Here is a 17486-nt window from a genome sequence, read left to right on the forward strand (position 1 = left end):
TAATAGAAACCATAATGAAAATGTCATTCTCTAAAAATAAATATATATTTGAATGTGTTCAGACTTTATAGCCAAACTGTACACACAAACTTGTGTAAAAATTATTCATTCTTTCAATCCGGTATTGAATAAAATAAAATTATTTGAATTGAAAAACAAACAAGAAATACGTTTCAAAGTAGATTCTACCTAAAACACATTCTGAATATCACAACAAATCTACATTTCATCGCTATATCTTCAAACATGGTTAAAGATTATAATATTTACTCTCTATAACCAAATGGCAGAACAGTTACAGTTATCAACCTACAGTTGTGCAAGATCTTGAGTTGAATTCGATCAGTAAGAAAATCCTTGAAAAATATTTACATGGGTTCTCTATTATAAATATACGTTGATTTTTGATAACTTCCCAACTCCATATATCAACGCATGCCAAATTCACGATCCATTTGACTATACAGACTCTTTAAGAAAGCTAAAACTGATGTTTTATATATATATTAATTTCTGAAAAAAATTTATGTTTATTTCTAAAAAAGTTACGCACCCGGATATCATTGTTAATTCTTGTATAGCTTAAAACACGGCAATATCCGACAGAGGTAAGTAACTAATTACAGTTTTGTGTATTAAACTAGATTTTCTTAAATTTGGAGATTTGAAAATCTCTGTAAACAGCGTTGAATACAAGTATCACCTATATAATGTTTTTCGTACCCATGTAAAAGTTCATTATTTTTTCAACTTTGGTAATACAGTAGCTTCAAATTCGTTCAGACTGTTTCAGCCATCCAACTAGAGTGAAAGTTTGCCATCGTTGAATGATTGTAGGAAAATTAAGTGCAACAATGCTAAAAATATTGTGCGATTATTGAACAGCCAATTGAACAACACGACACCGGTCTGAAACCCTTATCATAGTATTCTGTTTGAAGATGAATATATAATTTTTGTTGAACGCCATATTAATTATACATTCATAAATATTCGATTCGCGATTTTTAATATCAAATTCATATTGAACTCATTTAATGGATGTTTTAAAAATGAGTCCACAAACAGGATCTATCCAACGTGAACATTATGATTAGGCCAGACCGACAATGGGGTCAGCAGTTTGAACAGAGATGTTAGATGCTCACGTAATTGCCATCTTTCACGCATGTAAGCTGGCTGTAACTCTCGCTCTCGCTCTGAGTGCATGTCTTTCGTAATACTCGTTGCTTTTTATGCTTTTCTTTTTCTTTTTTTTCGGTTTTGTTATATATATATATATACAGTATATACACCTAAATGAGCACTTACGATTAGTGTGAAAGCAACGAAGCCTGGTTGTAATATCGATGAGTGAGGAGTAAAACAAATTTATCGAACTTATTATAAAAGCCGTAAGTGTTGCAGATCTGGATAACATGTTATGATGATAGAGTCAATGACGTGCACCATTTTTATGAAAAGGGTAGCAGTACAAACAGCAAATGTGGCTAAAAGAGTAACAAAGAGTGAACATTGCAAGTTATAGAAGAATTAGAAAAACTTTTTCCACTATGGATAAATGAGAAGAATTTGGCTGTTGATATAATTTCAAAATGGAGGTTCTGTAAAACAGCTTACATGTCACACATTGATGTGAAGTGTTGGGACAACAGTACAACTACAGTAAATGCAATTTTCATTTTATTATGCAGAGCATACGTATTATTTCATTGTTTTCATTCAGGGCATTTATTTCTGTTAGTTACATTAAATTAGGTGACTAAGTTTATTGAAAGGAATTGTCTAATTTTAAGAATGGATTAATCCACTTTCTGATAGGGAAAGTCCAGTGGAACTTGAAAGAATTCAGTTTGAAAAGCCAATGAAATGAGAAGTTCGAATCACCATTCTAATGAGTATAATACGAATGAATGTATTTATTATATTTTACGTATATTATAATAATGTTTAGTTGACACAGTAAATATTAGTAAATATAAAAATAAAAATCCGAGATATATACCTTTCCTGATCCAACAGGGCCGATAACAGTTAATAATTCTCCAGGCTGTACTTGTAACGATATACCATCCAACGTTAGTTCGGTTTCCTTATAAACAATAAAGTGAGTTTTTTAAACTTAACTTTAAATAATACGAAATCAAATTAGAAATATATCAATGAGATGTGTTGGTAAAACAGCCTTAAAACTTGCTACCTATAATTTCATAATGTTTGTAAGCATTAATACTAGTAATACAAATGAAAGTCAAATATCATAATACAAAATATTCTTACCTACAATTCGAACATGCTAAGTTTTCTATATATTTACATATAAAATAAATAATAAAATGCTCAAAGTGATTACTTTTACTCTATTCAAAGGAATCAAACAGTTCTATTTAATCATAACCAGAAAATATACGTAATTTGTAACACCTATAACAAGGACTAATATAAATTTATGTGCCCACAATGAGATTAGTTAATACCGATACAAAGCATCAACATTCTATAGATGCTTAGTTCTTTTTCAATGGAAAGAAGTCTATGAGGAATAACGAAACATCCTTATAACTCTTCTACTAAAAATGAATTCTTACCAAGGGTCAGTATGGAATGATTTTACACTGTCAGAAACAGCCAAACTTGTCTGAATTGACTGCCAATGAAAAATTTCTCAAGTTCATGACCTTGAGAAATCTTTCATTTGGTGGATTCAACTTTGAGTCCATCAGAATAGCAAGCTATTGCCTTTAGCCTCTTGACTATTTAGACGTCAAGAAAAATTAATAAATATTTATTGAAACAGACGTTGCATTTCAAAGAACAGCACGTTCTTTTTATCATTGTTAACACTTGTGTACAATTTTACACCAGTTTGATTCCTCTTTGATATTTTCTCATTTTCCAAATGATGTCAATTTGATGTGAAATATGAAGAGGCGAATGAAGACTCGATACGATATCATGCGTTTTAAGATATCACCTGATTGTGTAACCAATGTATTTATGTAACCTGCTATTTCGCACGGTCAGTGATATTTATCCACAAATAATCACGTGACTTAGAACGTGCATTCATAAGCAAGTTTATCGAAAATTTTCTTTTTCCTTTTTCAATATACACATATGTCTTACTAAATAGAAAGCATTGCGTTTAGAAACAAAAAATATTGGCTAGAGAATTTTTCTATAGTCTATCACAAACTGGCAGTTTGTTCTCGAACCTAATGATTTCGATACAGCTTACTTGTTACCTTTCTTTAGTTATACTGGTTCTCAGAGACTGAAATATTTTTTTACTAACATAGTGATATTACATGCAAAACATTAATGTATAGTGCGAAAATCATCAGTTCATTGTAAGGAAACTCGTCTGTTTTCTTACATACTATAGATGGACGTTTTTGTAGCAAACTATGATTGCTTTTTGTGCTCTTGCTAGCGTGGATAAATTAACCCATTTTTCTATTCCTCTTACAGCCGAATGCTATGCTTTCTAACATGTTCTTTACAACTCTGTGTTACTTTCTTAATTAAATATAGGCCCTACCATTTCTTATCTAAACCATCATTCATTATTATTCAGAAAGACTGTTAGTTCTCAGTCAAAATTCGCAATTTGTTTGGATCTACAGACAATTAGCAGGTAACCATATCGATATACGACAAATACTGTCTTCCTATGTTTCTATCACGTAATCAATATGTCTAGGAGATATCTGGCTCGCAAAAGAAATAATCTATTCTTTAACATAACTCAATTTCACAGTTTAAAGTTATCATCTCTGATTAATAAACACTAAGCAATATCAAACAATGCAACTTTTTAAACTCTGTTAAAGGATTTTCACGGAAAGATTACACAGAAATAAACACATTTCAAACATAAGGTGATTAATTTACGCAAATATTTCGTCAACTGCATGACAGATTTTACAATTAACTATTAAAAAGTTCACAAATTTGTATATGGGTTGTAATAAAAAAAAAGTGTGTGAGAATCCGGACTTCAACATAAACAATTCAAAGTGGTAACATCAACTTTGTCAACTATCTGTCAACTTTCACACCTGGGAATATACCTTTTTTTAACTAGTCAGCGTCGATAAAGACGCTTTCACGCGACCTTCTGACCTGCTGTCCCGATTTCATCATTTTAATATAATACCAAACGGGCAGACAGGCAGTTGTCGCCAGTTCCTCGATAGTTGTAGTCGTCGCCAGTCCCTGTAGGATTAGTTATCGAAATCTTCAAGCGTTAGTGCCAATCGTACTTTATCGGATTTTCACGGTATTCTTAACTGCACCTAGAAGAACTTTCGCGGATGGTCCAGACCTGTCCCGAACAATAAAAATCTGGATAACTTCAAGACTCTAGACCTTCAAGTCCTCACGAAGTGAAACATCACAATCAACGCAGGTACTTTCCGACTCGCGAACAATTGTACACTCTTTTTCTCGCGACCGCTAGATAGATAGGCTAAGTCGGTATAACTTGATATATATTATATATTGTAACATGTACTCCTATTCGTTGAAATTGAATGGTTATTTAGTTGTAACTTTAGTGTCTGAGTACTTTACTTCCATCGGGCTGTCTCTCTATCTCCATCCGGAACTCGATCGCTTACTCACGCGACCGCTTGCGTGTCCTAATTTTTAAGCCAAACTAAAATCGCCATTGTGGCTCCCGTGTCAACCGAGACACGATGGTGTCAGTCCTGAAAAGGCATCAAAGAGACGCCAACTCTCAGGTCACAAAAGCTTTCGAGGTTAATTCAACATTTTCCACAAAATCCGTGAAATTTTGTAGAATAATGACAACGGATTTCACAAATTAATGAAAATTTTTCAATAAATCGAAAACCAAGTATTATTAAAGTTTAAATAATATTTTTATTTACTTCAATTGTTTACTTCCTGTGATATGGTTGGTTTTTTTAACGGCCATATTCAACAACGATGTTTTAAATTGAGTTAATAAATACGTTATTTCAAGCTGGATCGTCTGGATTAAGAATCTTAATCTACTTAGTTTTCCTTTATTTTAGATTGCCAGTAGTAGAAACGCATGTCACGATTCCGTATTGTATATCTTATTGTATTCGCGTGTGAAAGCTGACTGATAATCATTGCAGGACATTCAGGTAATTGGGCGAAAATGGAATGGCTATGAAGTAATTCTAAATCCACATGTCAAAATTGAGACTTTGAAGTCTCTGACAGTGTTATGAGAGTCTGACATTTAGTTCATATTCTCTGGGAGCATAAGGGTGCTCTATTTGTTTACAAGACTTTTTCGTAAAGATTCACGCTACTGTTTAGTAATACTCCGTTTAACATCAAATATATGTTCAATACAAACAAGGAAATACAAATGTATGCAGTTTGCAGAATGGTACGCCTACTGCAAGATAATGTCTGCCATCATGAATGTTACAATTTAGATAGGCTAAAATGAGCATGGATTGGAGGTAATGGACAATCCTGTGCACAGGTTAGAAGTACTACCAGGTAATAATTTTTGGATCTCTTAAGAAACCTCTTACTGTCAAACATCTCTCAGACAAACATATCAGTATAGTTAAGGATGCAATCATCCACTTTTTGAAATCATTAAATAGAAAATTTCTTCATAAAAAGATTTTAGCTTTGTTTTCTATGAGAAAAATTATTAGCAAGAGAAAAGCGACTGTGTAGAAAAATAGCTAATACTGTGTTTTCAAATAAAATATTATAAAATTATAAAGATATTATAAGATATTGTACCATACACTTGGGACATACCTTGAGAAATGAAAATACTTGAAAAAATGTAGAGTAATGAATTTTCATCGTACCCACGTACCCTGTTAGTCAAAAGTCTTTTGATGTACCCACGATTTGTAGTGCAAACAATTTACAACTTTATATGCAACAGCACTCTGATGTTTTTCCATTAATTTGTATTTTGTTTTGAAGTTTCTGTATGTATCCATGTACGGTACATATTATAAATACGCGTTTTTATAGAAAACTTTTGCTAATGTTGCTGTCTTGAAACAGAATTCATTTTTCTCATCGCTGCTACATCTTTAATATTATATATTTAATAAGTTTTTCAATTTCTATTACTTAAGTCATATTAGAGCTAATATAAACTAAACATAGAGTTTTTCTTACTTTATTCCACGCAGCCTGAACTCTTTCCATCCAAATACCATTAATTTTCATTAATTTTCGCTTTTTCTCTATCTCTTTGACTAAAATATTATTTTTTTCTTGGAGTAGGAGAAAATCCTAAAAAATACGACCTAATATTAATTTTAGTAACTAACATTTGAAAATAAAATAAGTTTTTAAAACGTCAAACAGGCATAATATAACATTGATACATAAAATTGACTCGCCTGAAGTCTCTTCAATGAAATAAAAATCTCTGCAACAACATTAATTGCTAGAGAAAACAGTACAATAGTACTCAAGTAAATGTATATCGAAAAATTCATAGTGACAAACACAATTTCGGCAGTTAATCGACCACCAAGTAGAAAGATCGCTAAGAAAATAAGAGAAGAAAATAATCTTGATAAAGGATATCCCAATATTAATGATATTCCTCGAATATATATAAACATTCTGACTTTTTTCATTTCTTTTCTGCAAATATAAAGAACAGTTATGTATAAATTTTTAAAATTATTAAAACAACAAAAAATTAATTAATAAAAAATATATTTATGCTTACATTCTGGTTTTCTCTATTAACGCAGCATATGGCAATTCCCAAGTGTACATTTTAATTAATCTCATACCAGCAATCATCTCATTCAACAAATTCAATCTTTGGTCTCCCAATATAGCTGCTTGTAATCTAAAAATACGTACATATATTCATAAACACATATAGAATATTAGTAAAATGTATTAAATTAAAAGTTAGCTAACGTTTAATCATAAGCATAAATTACGAGTTAGAAATGTTTATAGTTTAATCATTATGTGCAGTAGTACACAGTTACTTAACTTAATAACGATAATGTTTACACTATTAGAATTAGTTAAGAAATTGGGGAATCTTTAGCGTAAGAACATCATATACATTAGAAAGGCATAAAGGACCACTCCTATATGGGATATGGCTTATTCCTTTGAGGAGAGACAGAAACGCAATACATGGGGAAAATGCCTATGGGTAAAAAGTTTTATTGGAAGCCGGACTTTATTTACTTGTTAGACATGTGAAAAAATCAGATAACTCCACGTGACTATTCTGGTTGTCAGGTGTAAACGTAATACCTAGATGTTCACTGATTTTATACATTTGGCCACTGGTATGATAAAACTACAAGTAAAATTATAACACTAACCTTGTTTTATGTTGACACAATGGAGTGACGTTTTTCAAAAACACTTGGCATATTATTCATCACTTTATTTAGTTAAAACAACGTAAATTAAAACACGGTTTCATTAGGATTATAACATTAACCCTTCAAACGGTCTGATATAAGGTTTTGTACCGAGTTCTCTAGTAGCCTATTTTGAGACCTAGTTTTATCCAGAACGGGTCTAAGGAAAGGCGTCGGCTTATGCGTTTTTGCGAACACAAATAACTTAGATGCGTCTGGTGAGGCAACAACCGCCCTGATTAACTTCCACGTCTTGGCCAGGGATGTATGTGTGATCCGTGTGACCCGAGCCTGTAACCAGTTTACATAATCATCATCAACCGGTTCGCAATCCGTGTTCATCATGTACTGCTGCATGAGAGATCTCTTTTAGAAGAACGAGAGCTCTGCTTTTATCGCTTTGATTACAATGGTCTGTTCCTCAGCCAACCATTTCTTGGTTCTTCGAAGAAGACGCCAAAATTCGCTATCTTTGACCCTGTTGTTGATGAAACAAAATTATGAAGGCGACTTTCCATCTATACCTTTCTTCTGTAATTAAATAAATTCTTTTAATTTACATGTGTTACTTTCTAAGTTGTTAAACATTTTCTGTACTGAATATATAGTAAAGTAAAAGTTATTTAAATTGCACGTAGCTTATACTTGATTATAATTAACTTTATACGTCCAAAATTGCTTATAACGAGTAGATGATGAAAACATGCACATTTTACTTGTAATTTTTAACTTGTAACACGTCTAATATTTAAAATATTTTATGCAACGAGCTTTTGTCTGGAAATAATTATGTACAAGTACAGCTTCAAAACTAATTAACAAGTTGAAAAGGGCCAAAAACAAACACAGTCAACAATACTCACTGCAGAATAGCTTTTTCAACATTACTCAAATATTAAATCATGAAAGAAAAACGTAATTTTAAAGAAAATTTATTTAATATCTCTTAATAATAATTTAATAACAAACAGCGAAATTTCTTTCAGTAGATAATAATTAATTTAAACTCACAGTTTAGATTAACAATTATTAAATGATTACCTCAATTTATAATTTACAATTACGTAATAATTACCTCAATTTTGAGTATAATTTTCCAAATAAAAGTTGTATGGGGATGTATAAAAATATCACTGACATTCCAACGAAAATAGCCCATCTACAATACTGCCACAATACCACTATTGTAACAATGATTAAGAAAGGATTCGTAAATATACACAAAACGGTAAAGACGTGCTGTAATAAAAAAAATTCAATAAATAAACATAATTAAGGAAACACCAAATATATTCTAATATATAAGTTTTTTACAAAAATAAAATGTATTTAAGAGTAAAATACTATACATAATCAATACGCATTTCTAATTACAGATTTCAAAACATTACAATGTTATAAAATTTTTTATTGAATGCAATATTACATGTAAACTTTTGAAGAAAATAGATTAAAGAGGAATAAAAATATGCTTGCAGTGTACAGACTTATATGAAAAATGACCTCTTCTTGTGTAAAGTTTTCACAAATAAGTTTTAAATTGTACACACTTTTGTGCTTAAAATTTTTATTTATATTTCAATTATATACAAATAGAAGTATTACAGATATTATTGAAGAAAACCGACGTTTGACTGTATATTTTATGAAACTATATTTTCAATATGAATTCATGTCAGATCAATCATAGGGAGGATTCACACCTTTGTAAATTGAATGCGTTTTAGTTATACTTATTGCAAATATGAAAATATTTTCTAAAATAAGTATTTCTGATTGGAAAATATTAATAGACTTAAAATATTACTATTCTATAGAAAATGTATTTTGTATCAATACTCACATTACAAAATTTGCTGACATCATTTGCAAGAAGGTTTACCATCTGACCTACGTTTGATTTTGCCAGAGACGAAGAACTTAAGTTAATTGCCTGCATATATATGATTTTAATAAAATAAATAAATTTCGAGCAATTAACATCAATAAAATTACATGTAAAAACTAGAATGTTATGTATTATAATTAACAATAAATTAGTACAGTGTAGAAGTTACTTTTCTTATATGCCGATAATGAGAAACTTACTTCATGCAATTAACGTACGAACTATCAGTTTTAATTAGCTCTATATCAGTACTGAGGTATGTATAATTAAAGAAATATACAATACATATAGGCTAAAATTTATTAAATTTAAAATTATAAAACACTAAAATATCGCATACATTAAAAATTATATGTCGCTTCATCTATTAAGGAATTCACTGAAAGTTCTTTTTTATATTTTATGATGTATGTCTGTGTTTGGTATATATTAAATATTATCTCTGGATTGGATAAATAAATAATGGTTAAATTTACCTATGGTAGTCAAAATGGCGGCTCGTCTCTGATTCCAGCAAACAGAAAGAAAGAAAACAGTGGGTACACACGTTCTAACCTAACCTAACCTATTCTAATAGTTTCATTGGTAATAATTATGGTAATTTATTAGAATAGGTTAGGTTAGAACGTGTGTCCCCACTGTTTCCTTTCTTCTGTTTGCTGGAATCAGAGACGAGCCGCCATTTTGACTAACATAGATAAATTTAACCTAAAATGTTTTGAAACTTTGCAGAGGTTATTTTTATATTTATGGTAGTATTGTGTTTAAGTTATGCTAGTTAACAGTCAAAGAGGTAGGAAACAAATGCCATTTCTCGAGTAGTGTGATAGTTAAAAAATTTGAAATCGTTATAGGCATTTATAATTTTCTATAAACTCATATTCCCATACAATAAGCTAATGAGTGGGTCTGCAAGGAGGTAAATCGTTTTTGGATTTATTAGTAATATGAAAATTATTACTTTTTGAGTATCAGCATATAATAAAAATGCAAAACAGACGTAAAAACAAAATTTATTCTAAATAATTCCATACATAATATAATAAAAAGCAAATATCCTCTACAGTTTTGCATTTAAAAACAAACATTAATTCGAATTTCTCGGGATTAAACAGTAATTACTTTAAGAGAGATGAAAAACGCATTAGATTTTCTTTTGCAAAGTGTGTACATTTTTAATTTTCACTTAGCTGAAACATTTCATTAAAACCTAACAATATTTATAATTAGAAATATCTGTAACGTTTAATTACTTATATCTAATTAAGTTACGTAAATTTAAAGCCTATTCAATACACACCTTTCTGTATAAAACAGTATATAAAGCAATCTTCAATTTCAAGCTTAATACTTCCGTTACAAAGAAATTGAAATTGAAGGTAAATAAATAAATCGCAGTTATTCCAAAAAATCCTGCAGCTGATAAGTAAGCACTGAATTCATTCCACTCAGAACTGTTGTCAAAACAATTAACTACCAATCCCAAAAAATATGCCTGGCTTGCAATTATGACAGTTTCCTGAAAATGTAATGTTTATTTAACTCGTTTATTATTACAAACTATAGTGACGTACTTAAAGTTCTCCATAATACCTGAATAAGTGCAAATATAATCGCAATTAAAAATTGCCATCCGAGAAATCGCAATATAGCATTTAACATGCTTGGATTACTTCCCTTCAGTTCTTTATCCCATTCCCTGAAAGAAAATTTACGGAAGCGTTAATGATTGAGAACATATATAAAAATATAATTATAAATGCTGTGAAATCTATGTTATGTATTAATATTTCAAATCATTCCTTAATTCAAGTAATATATATCCAAAGGTGGAGGTGGAGTTCACGGTTAAACACCACTTTTGGCACTATTCAGATATTTCTGAATAATTCAAAAATAAAGAGGTTTCTAAGATCAACTTTTTCATTAAACTCCAAAGTTTAAGTTAGTGTGTGGAATATGCCAAACGTAAAACTTTTTAATCAATGGAGTTTAAATGTCACTCTACACCAGTGCAGTCCAACCTGGCAGGCAGGCCGCATGTGACACTGAGTATAACGAATGTGGATCAACATAAAATTGTAAACTTCCTTAAAATAAAAAATAATTACATAAAGATCTTAATAAGTTTTGGGAATTCGTGTGCTATTGTAATACATCATATTTTAAGAAAATGTAACACGATGCCATTAGTATACACTTATATAGCCTTAAAGAATGTACCTTTGGAACGTTTGGATAACCTGTTAATAGTTAAAACACAGTTAAGCTATTTTCACTATATGTTAGCCACTGAAGCACTAGTTCAGGAAAGTTCAGAAGTGCTGAAGATAGGGATTAAGACGGCTGCCACCATAAATTATACTCATATTTTGTACAGTACTATACCTCAAAAGAAAAGATTTTGCTAAATTGCGCCAAAATGGTCTACCCATTCTCTAATTCCGCGCACAAAATGTCATTTGTCGCATTTGCTATTTCTTGGGCTACAAAAATTTAACTTGGCTCATTTTTTACTACATAAATTATTTGTTTTCACATAGAACGGAAAATCTACTTGTGTCACCTTCACATGTAATTTTATAGTTCATGAGCAACCCGAAACAAATGTTTATTCTTCAAATGTAAGCTAAAGAAGCCGAAAGGTTGGACACCCTTTCTCTACATAAAAATTTCTTGAGAAATAAAGTTTTATAGTTTAAATAAATAACGTTTACCGATTTATGAATTTAGTTTACATAATTGTATTTTATCAAACTAATTGCGAATGTATAAAAATTAATTGAGAAAAAAGTTTGCAATCTATTGAATGGTAATTCCACACAGAAAGAATAGTCAATGATTACAATATTATAATATACAGAATTTCGGTTTTAATATATATATCGTATTGTACTGTACATTATTATATTTTGAATAAATTTGTATATATAAATTTAATTTAGCTATTAACTGATAACTTACTTTTGTAAAAGGTTGCCAAGGTACTCAGAGGAATGATATTTTGAAGTTTGATACAAATCTTCCTGTTTTAAATATCGTTTTCTTCCTTTTGTTAGTAAAGGAAAAAGCCAACTGGAAGAAATAATAATTTTTTGGCAAATTAAGGTCGTTACAAGATAGGGTTATTTATTAATAACTTAATCTATTTTTAATTCTCAAATGATATTATAAACACATTTCTCCTTTTCTTCTGAAGGTTATTTTGGAGAATGACAAATTAATTACTATGTGATGTAAAGCAATACGATGACATTGAAATTACGCAACGGATCTTGTGGAAAAAACCATAATTACTGCGATATTGCAAAGTATCGTTTAAATATATGAAATATAATATTGTTAAATATTATATGTTTCATTTCTTTATCAATTTTAAATTTTCTTTTTAAATTAATGATAGTAAAATATTATAAAAATATACGAGCGAGTACATACTTTGAATTGTAATCACTATAACATCAGAATAAAGCTGTGTGTATACGTACTTTTTCTCTGTTATACATAACAGAGGGAAAGTATGGCGATCGGTCAGAAAATGAACTCTTAAAATTTTTACATTTTTTGACATAGGATACCTCGTTACGTCCATGAAATGAAAAAAATATTCATGCGTTTTTCCTGTATGTATGGATTTATTGTATCTGTTTCTGTGTGTGTAGTACACGATGTTTTCACCGAGTTAGAAGCTTAACTTCCGTTCTTTATGTCAAAAAATTTTTGAAATTTCTCATGGAGAAAAATTTTTGAAATTTCTCATGTATTAGGGGGATTGATGATATTAAATTTTGGTGGTTATAAGTAGAATGTTTGAAAACATACGATAGGTCGTGTGTCGTATTCCAAGTAAGGCTGCACTTAATGCCGATAATACTCGTTAGTAGTATGTACAAAATTTTTATAAAACCCATCCCTATGCTCAAAATTAAGTCTTTTGCCATTTTAAAATATTTAGAAATATAAAAATGTTTTTAAATAAAATATCACAACAGCTGGAACCACTAAATGTTTCCGAGAAAGATGAGCAACTCTTTGTTGATTTTTTTTTATAATCTCATGTATACATATCACATAAAAAATTATATTTCTAATAATATTGAATATATTATAAGTAAAATTCTCAATATCACTTTATCAGTTAATAAGTTTCTCGTATTTTTTTTCTTTTTAATAATTACCACACTTATCTACAGTCGAATTATTTGTGTCAAATCATTATTTCTAACAAGTATTTACATTTTATTGTAAATTTGACATTGATATTATATTGAAATATTGATGTGGTAACTTATACGATTTTTTCTGCTGTATAAGTGCGTAGGTGCAATAAGTGTATATTAATACTTGAAATTCATACACGAAATTAAATTATTCAACTGTGCCTGAATTGTTTTTTTTTATTTTTTTTTTATAATTCTAACATTTTTCGTTTAATATGATATTTTGAGTGTATAAATATATAAATTATAGAGAAAACTTCACACAAAGTACATTGTTGCATGAAATGTGAACTAAAATAATTATTGGGCTGTCTCAACCAAATACGTAGACACGCTGTTTAAACTAAACGAGTTCAATATCTTAACAAATATGTAAATCAAAATGCACAGCTAAAGAGAAATTTTGTACTGCTGAATGCTGAATGTGCATACTGTATACGTTCGTAATGATTAATCGAAGATTCACCTGTATTTTTCTACATTAAAATGAAAATTCTGTTTATTGCTTAAACTATTATTCCTTTACCCCTTTATTGCTATGTATATAATATATATTCGTTATTTAGTAAGAAATGAAATATTACATTAAAAACCTCCGATAATAAGTTGTTACACATTGCGCCATCAAAAGTTGTGGTGGAATAACTTACGATATTTTATTATTACAAACTTTTTATATTCTTAACTATAATAAAACTGGAAAATGTTTAACATTCGGGATAGGGTGAGTTGAATAAACAATTGTAAATGGCAATAACGAATAAAATCTTCATTATGTCAGACCCTACTCGAGACATACCACGATCCCGCTTATCTCCCGACCTCTCGAACTTTATCCACTAAAATTTACTTCAATTAATCACGCTCATACACACATACACAAACCTCACTGTAAAATTTTAATTTTTTTCTGAAAAAAGCACAGGAGTTATGAAGCTTCGAACAAGGTGAACAAAAGCGTGACCCCTCCACACACTAAATTCAATACAGGCATAAAAGAAACGAACTTTTTATGCATTTTTCCACATATCAACGACATAAAATATAAAAATTTAAAAATAAAAATATAAAAATTTTGGGGAATTAGTTCTCACCGATGGCTATACTCTCTATTCTGTTTCTATATTTGAAATATTAATGAGTTTAAATGAAATTACATACCAGAAAAATGCACGTGAGAAAAGACCAGCTGAGTCAAATGGATTATTTTTCTCTTTTTCATCCATTCTATATTAACGTGTGGCTTCGTAATATTCTGCACACTGCATAAACAGAAATACTTGTTACATGTGTATACATGTAATGTGAATACTCTAATAAAATATGTAAGTGTAGACGTTTAACGAGGTATTTATATTTCTGGTTGATGGATTTCATCATATAATAAACAGTGAGATTATCATTTATGTAAAGGTTTCATCGTGGTTCTGTTGTTAGAGTACTTGTTAAATTTAATGAAAAAATTCTAACTGTATGCAAAGGAACAAGTTATCTGAAAATTTGTAAATGTTATTATTATATAACTTGTAATAATATATATACATTATTACAGGTCATTATTAATACGGTGGAAGGTTTATAAGTATTTTCGTGTTTTTTCTATAGCACTTTTATATTGGTCACTTTCAAAATATTCTACACGTATCTGTTTTGGAAGTGTCTATCAAACATCAGAAAAACAAAAAGACAAACTTAAAAAGTACGTTTGATACAATATTAAAAATACTTACATAATATATTAAAGTTATTTATTATTTTTCTATTATATTATTTATATTACTATAAATTAGTATTATTATTATTATTATTGCTTTTAAGTAAGTTATCTTCACAAACTAAAACGAAATAACTTTGGTAGAAAATTGTATTTCTTCGATACAGTTTAAAAAAGTTGACGTATAGACTTCTGCGGTTATCAATCTAAACATCAGTGGGTCCATTTGTCTGTCCTTAATCTGTAGAATAGAGCTAGATTCATGGAAATCGAGTCCGGGTGAGATTTTTATAAATCAGAGGTCTCGATTAAGTATACACATTTTTTTCATCTGGACCACAAGTGATGTTTGCTTACTTCCTCTACTTCGTTATATATAACCGTTCATTGTGGAAAAATTATTAAGAGTTCATTAATTGTTAGTAACTATATGCACGTGTTAAGTTCTATTCATTTAAATATTCAATGATTTGAGAAACGTATAATTTATCTGATAGTAACGTTTAATTACTATACTAATACACGATTATCAGAAAAAAGTCAAACAGCAATCGTACACGTGTTGTTTATATTAAAAAAGCTGGTCGCTCGGTTGCTGAACTTTTTCATGGCATTCTGTATGTCATTTCGTCACTTATAATCGCTTCACTTATATTTACTTTTTCAGATTGATGCGTGAGATAAAATGTTGTAGGGTGCGTATCTCCTGGACTTTATGGTTCGGATATTTCTGAAAAGTTCTAGAAAATTTTACCTCTAATATCCAAACCTCCTTGAAAAGTTTATACATTTTTTGACAAATGTACAGCAGTTATTAAGAGGAAAAGATAAATGCCTCCATACACAATAAGATACATATTCATAAATACAGTATAAATGTTACGGCTAACGGGAATCTTAGCCAAGTAAAAGTTCAGGGTTGTCGATACTCGAGAGTCCGTACCCCAAGGTTCGAATCTATTCTGGGGTATATGTTCGTTCTTGCTCCGCACTCACCAACGTCCTAACAACCAGGGTCCAAGTAACAAAGTCTATCCACCTGCCGTTCCTCTCGTCCCGCTCAGGATTACTATCGTAACGACTTTCGTTGCCGCTGATGGGGGTCTTCCGCCTTAGGGGTGTTTAGTCGTAATCCCACCACCTCAACAAACACATGTACGAAGATACAATAAATCCTCGGATTTATTGTTTTTTTTTTTTTTTTTTTTTTTTTTTTGGTAGTTTAAAAGTATTTTGAATGCAAAAATGTAAAAGACTTGATTGTCTATCGGCATGTCGATCCCGGAAAAATAACATTCACTTAGTGTTGTTTTTTCATCAGACTAAGAACTATTTTCTTTCCATACTACTGTACTACTCTATTTTCTCCGTGACTTGGAATATTTGAAAATTCATTACATACAAGCAACACTCTGCTTAACATCTGTGACATATTCTAGAAAATTACACATGAGAAAGTGGACACAAAAACGTATCTTCTAAAAACATGAAAATATATTTTATTGTATTTTCATATATTGAAATGATGCTTACTTTCTGTTGCTACTGTTTACGTTTACCCCCGAACCCTTTCCCACTAAGCCCAACAATATGAAGCATTTCATAGAAAAGTCTATAAATATTCTGTATGACAATTATAACTGCTATAGTTTAGAAACTAACTGTAAGTACTTTTCTGTATATTAGAAAAATTTGATACTTATTAAACCTTCAACTTTCCCAACTTTAACTTAATTATTAAATTAAATTATATTCAAATTCAAATCTAAAATCAAAGTTTATTAGTAAAATAAACATTCTTGCTAATACAAACATAAATTAAAGGAAGTATTTTATTACATAAATCAAATATACATTAATTTTACTTATTTATTAACAACACAATTCCACACATGCACAAATAAAAAACTTAACAAGTGAGATTATAGAAAGCCAGTGAAATAAAAAAGGAAAATGTAAACATTTTAGATTAAATTTAAATTGATCTACTTATAAAATATATTATTTATATACAAACGTATGGAATCTCTGATTATATAATATGTAAATGATAGTATTATATAAACTAATCATATTTTATTTATGATTTGTAAACAAATTAACTGAACTAGTTCCAGAAACTTGGGAATGAGATCCTTGGCCATAACGAATCATCTTGTTTGTAGTATATACCTGAATAAAGAGTAATGTTAAAAATGCCCAGTGTCTATCTATGCACCCAGTTGTAAAGTAAAGAATAAGATCATACATGTTTAAAAGTTGGTGAGTGTATGTGTCGGTGA

At 29.8% G+C, this 17486-nt stretch overlaps 2 protein-coding genes across 2 annotated transcripts in view; both read right to left on the reverse strand.

The window, feature by feature from the left end:
• LOC136977305 (ATP-binding cassette sub-family C member 4-like) overlaps window positions 1-9321 on the reverse strand; it is a 41697-nt gene extending 32376 nt beyond the window's left edge. Inside the window, exons 1-6 of the mRNA XM_067272778.1 lie at window positions 9226-9321; window positions 8458-8621; window positions 6719-6844; window positions 6381-6630; window positions 6154-6270; window positions 2006-2092 (exon numbers count right to left, since the gene is read on the reverse strand). Of these exons, the coding sequence (XP_067128879.1) occupies window positions 2006-2092; window positions 6154-6270; window positions 6381-6630; window positions 6719-6844; window positions 8458-8621; window positions 9226-9321 (840 nt within the window). The remainder of the gene's footprint in view (window positions 1-2005; window positions 2093-6153; window positions 6271-6380; window positions 6631-6718; window positions 6845-8457; window positions 8622-9225) is intronic.
• The window catches only part of LOC136977326 (ATP-binding cassette sub-family C member 4-like), a 107297-nt gene extending 92533 nt beyond the window's left edge, over window positions 1-14764 (reverse strand). The window contains exon 1 of the mRNA XM_067272794.1: window positions 14652-14764. Coding sequence (XP_067128895.1) covers window positions 14652-14716 — 65 coding nt within the window. The 5' untranslated portion in view covers window positions 14717-14764. The remainder of the gene's footprint in view (window positions 1-14651) is intronic.
• Window positions 14765-17486: the final 2722 nt, after the last annotated feature.

Source organism: Centruroides vittatus, unplaced genomic scaffold (assembly GCF_030686945.1).
Source record: "Centruroides vittatus isolate TY-2023 unplaced genomic scaffold, ASM3068694v2 contig_453, whole genome shotgun sequence".
NCBI lineage: Eukaryota > Metazoa > Arthropoda > Arachnida > Scorpiones > Buthidae > Centruroides > Centruroides vittatus.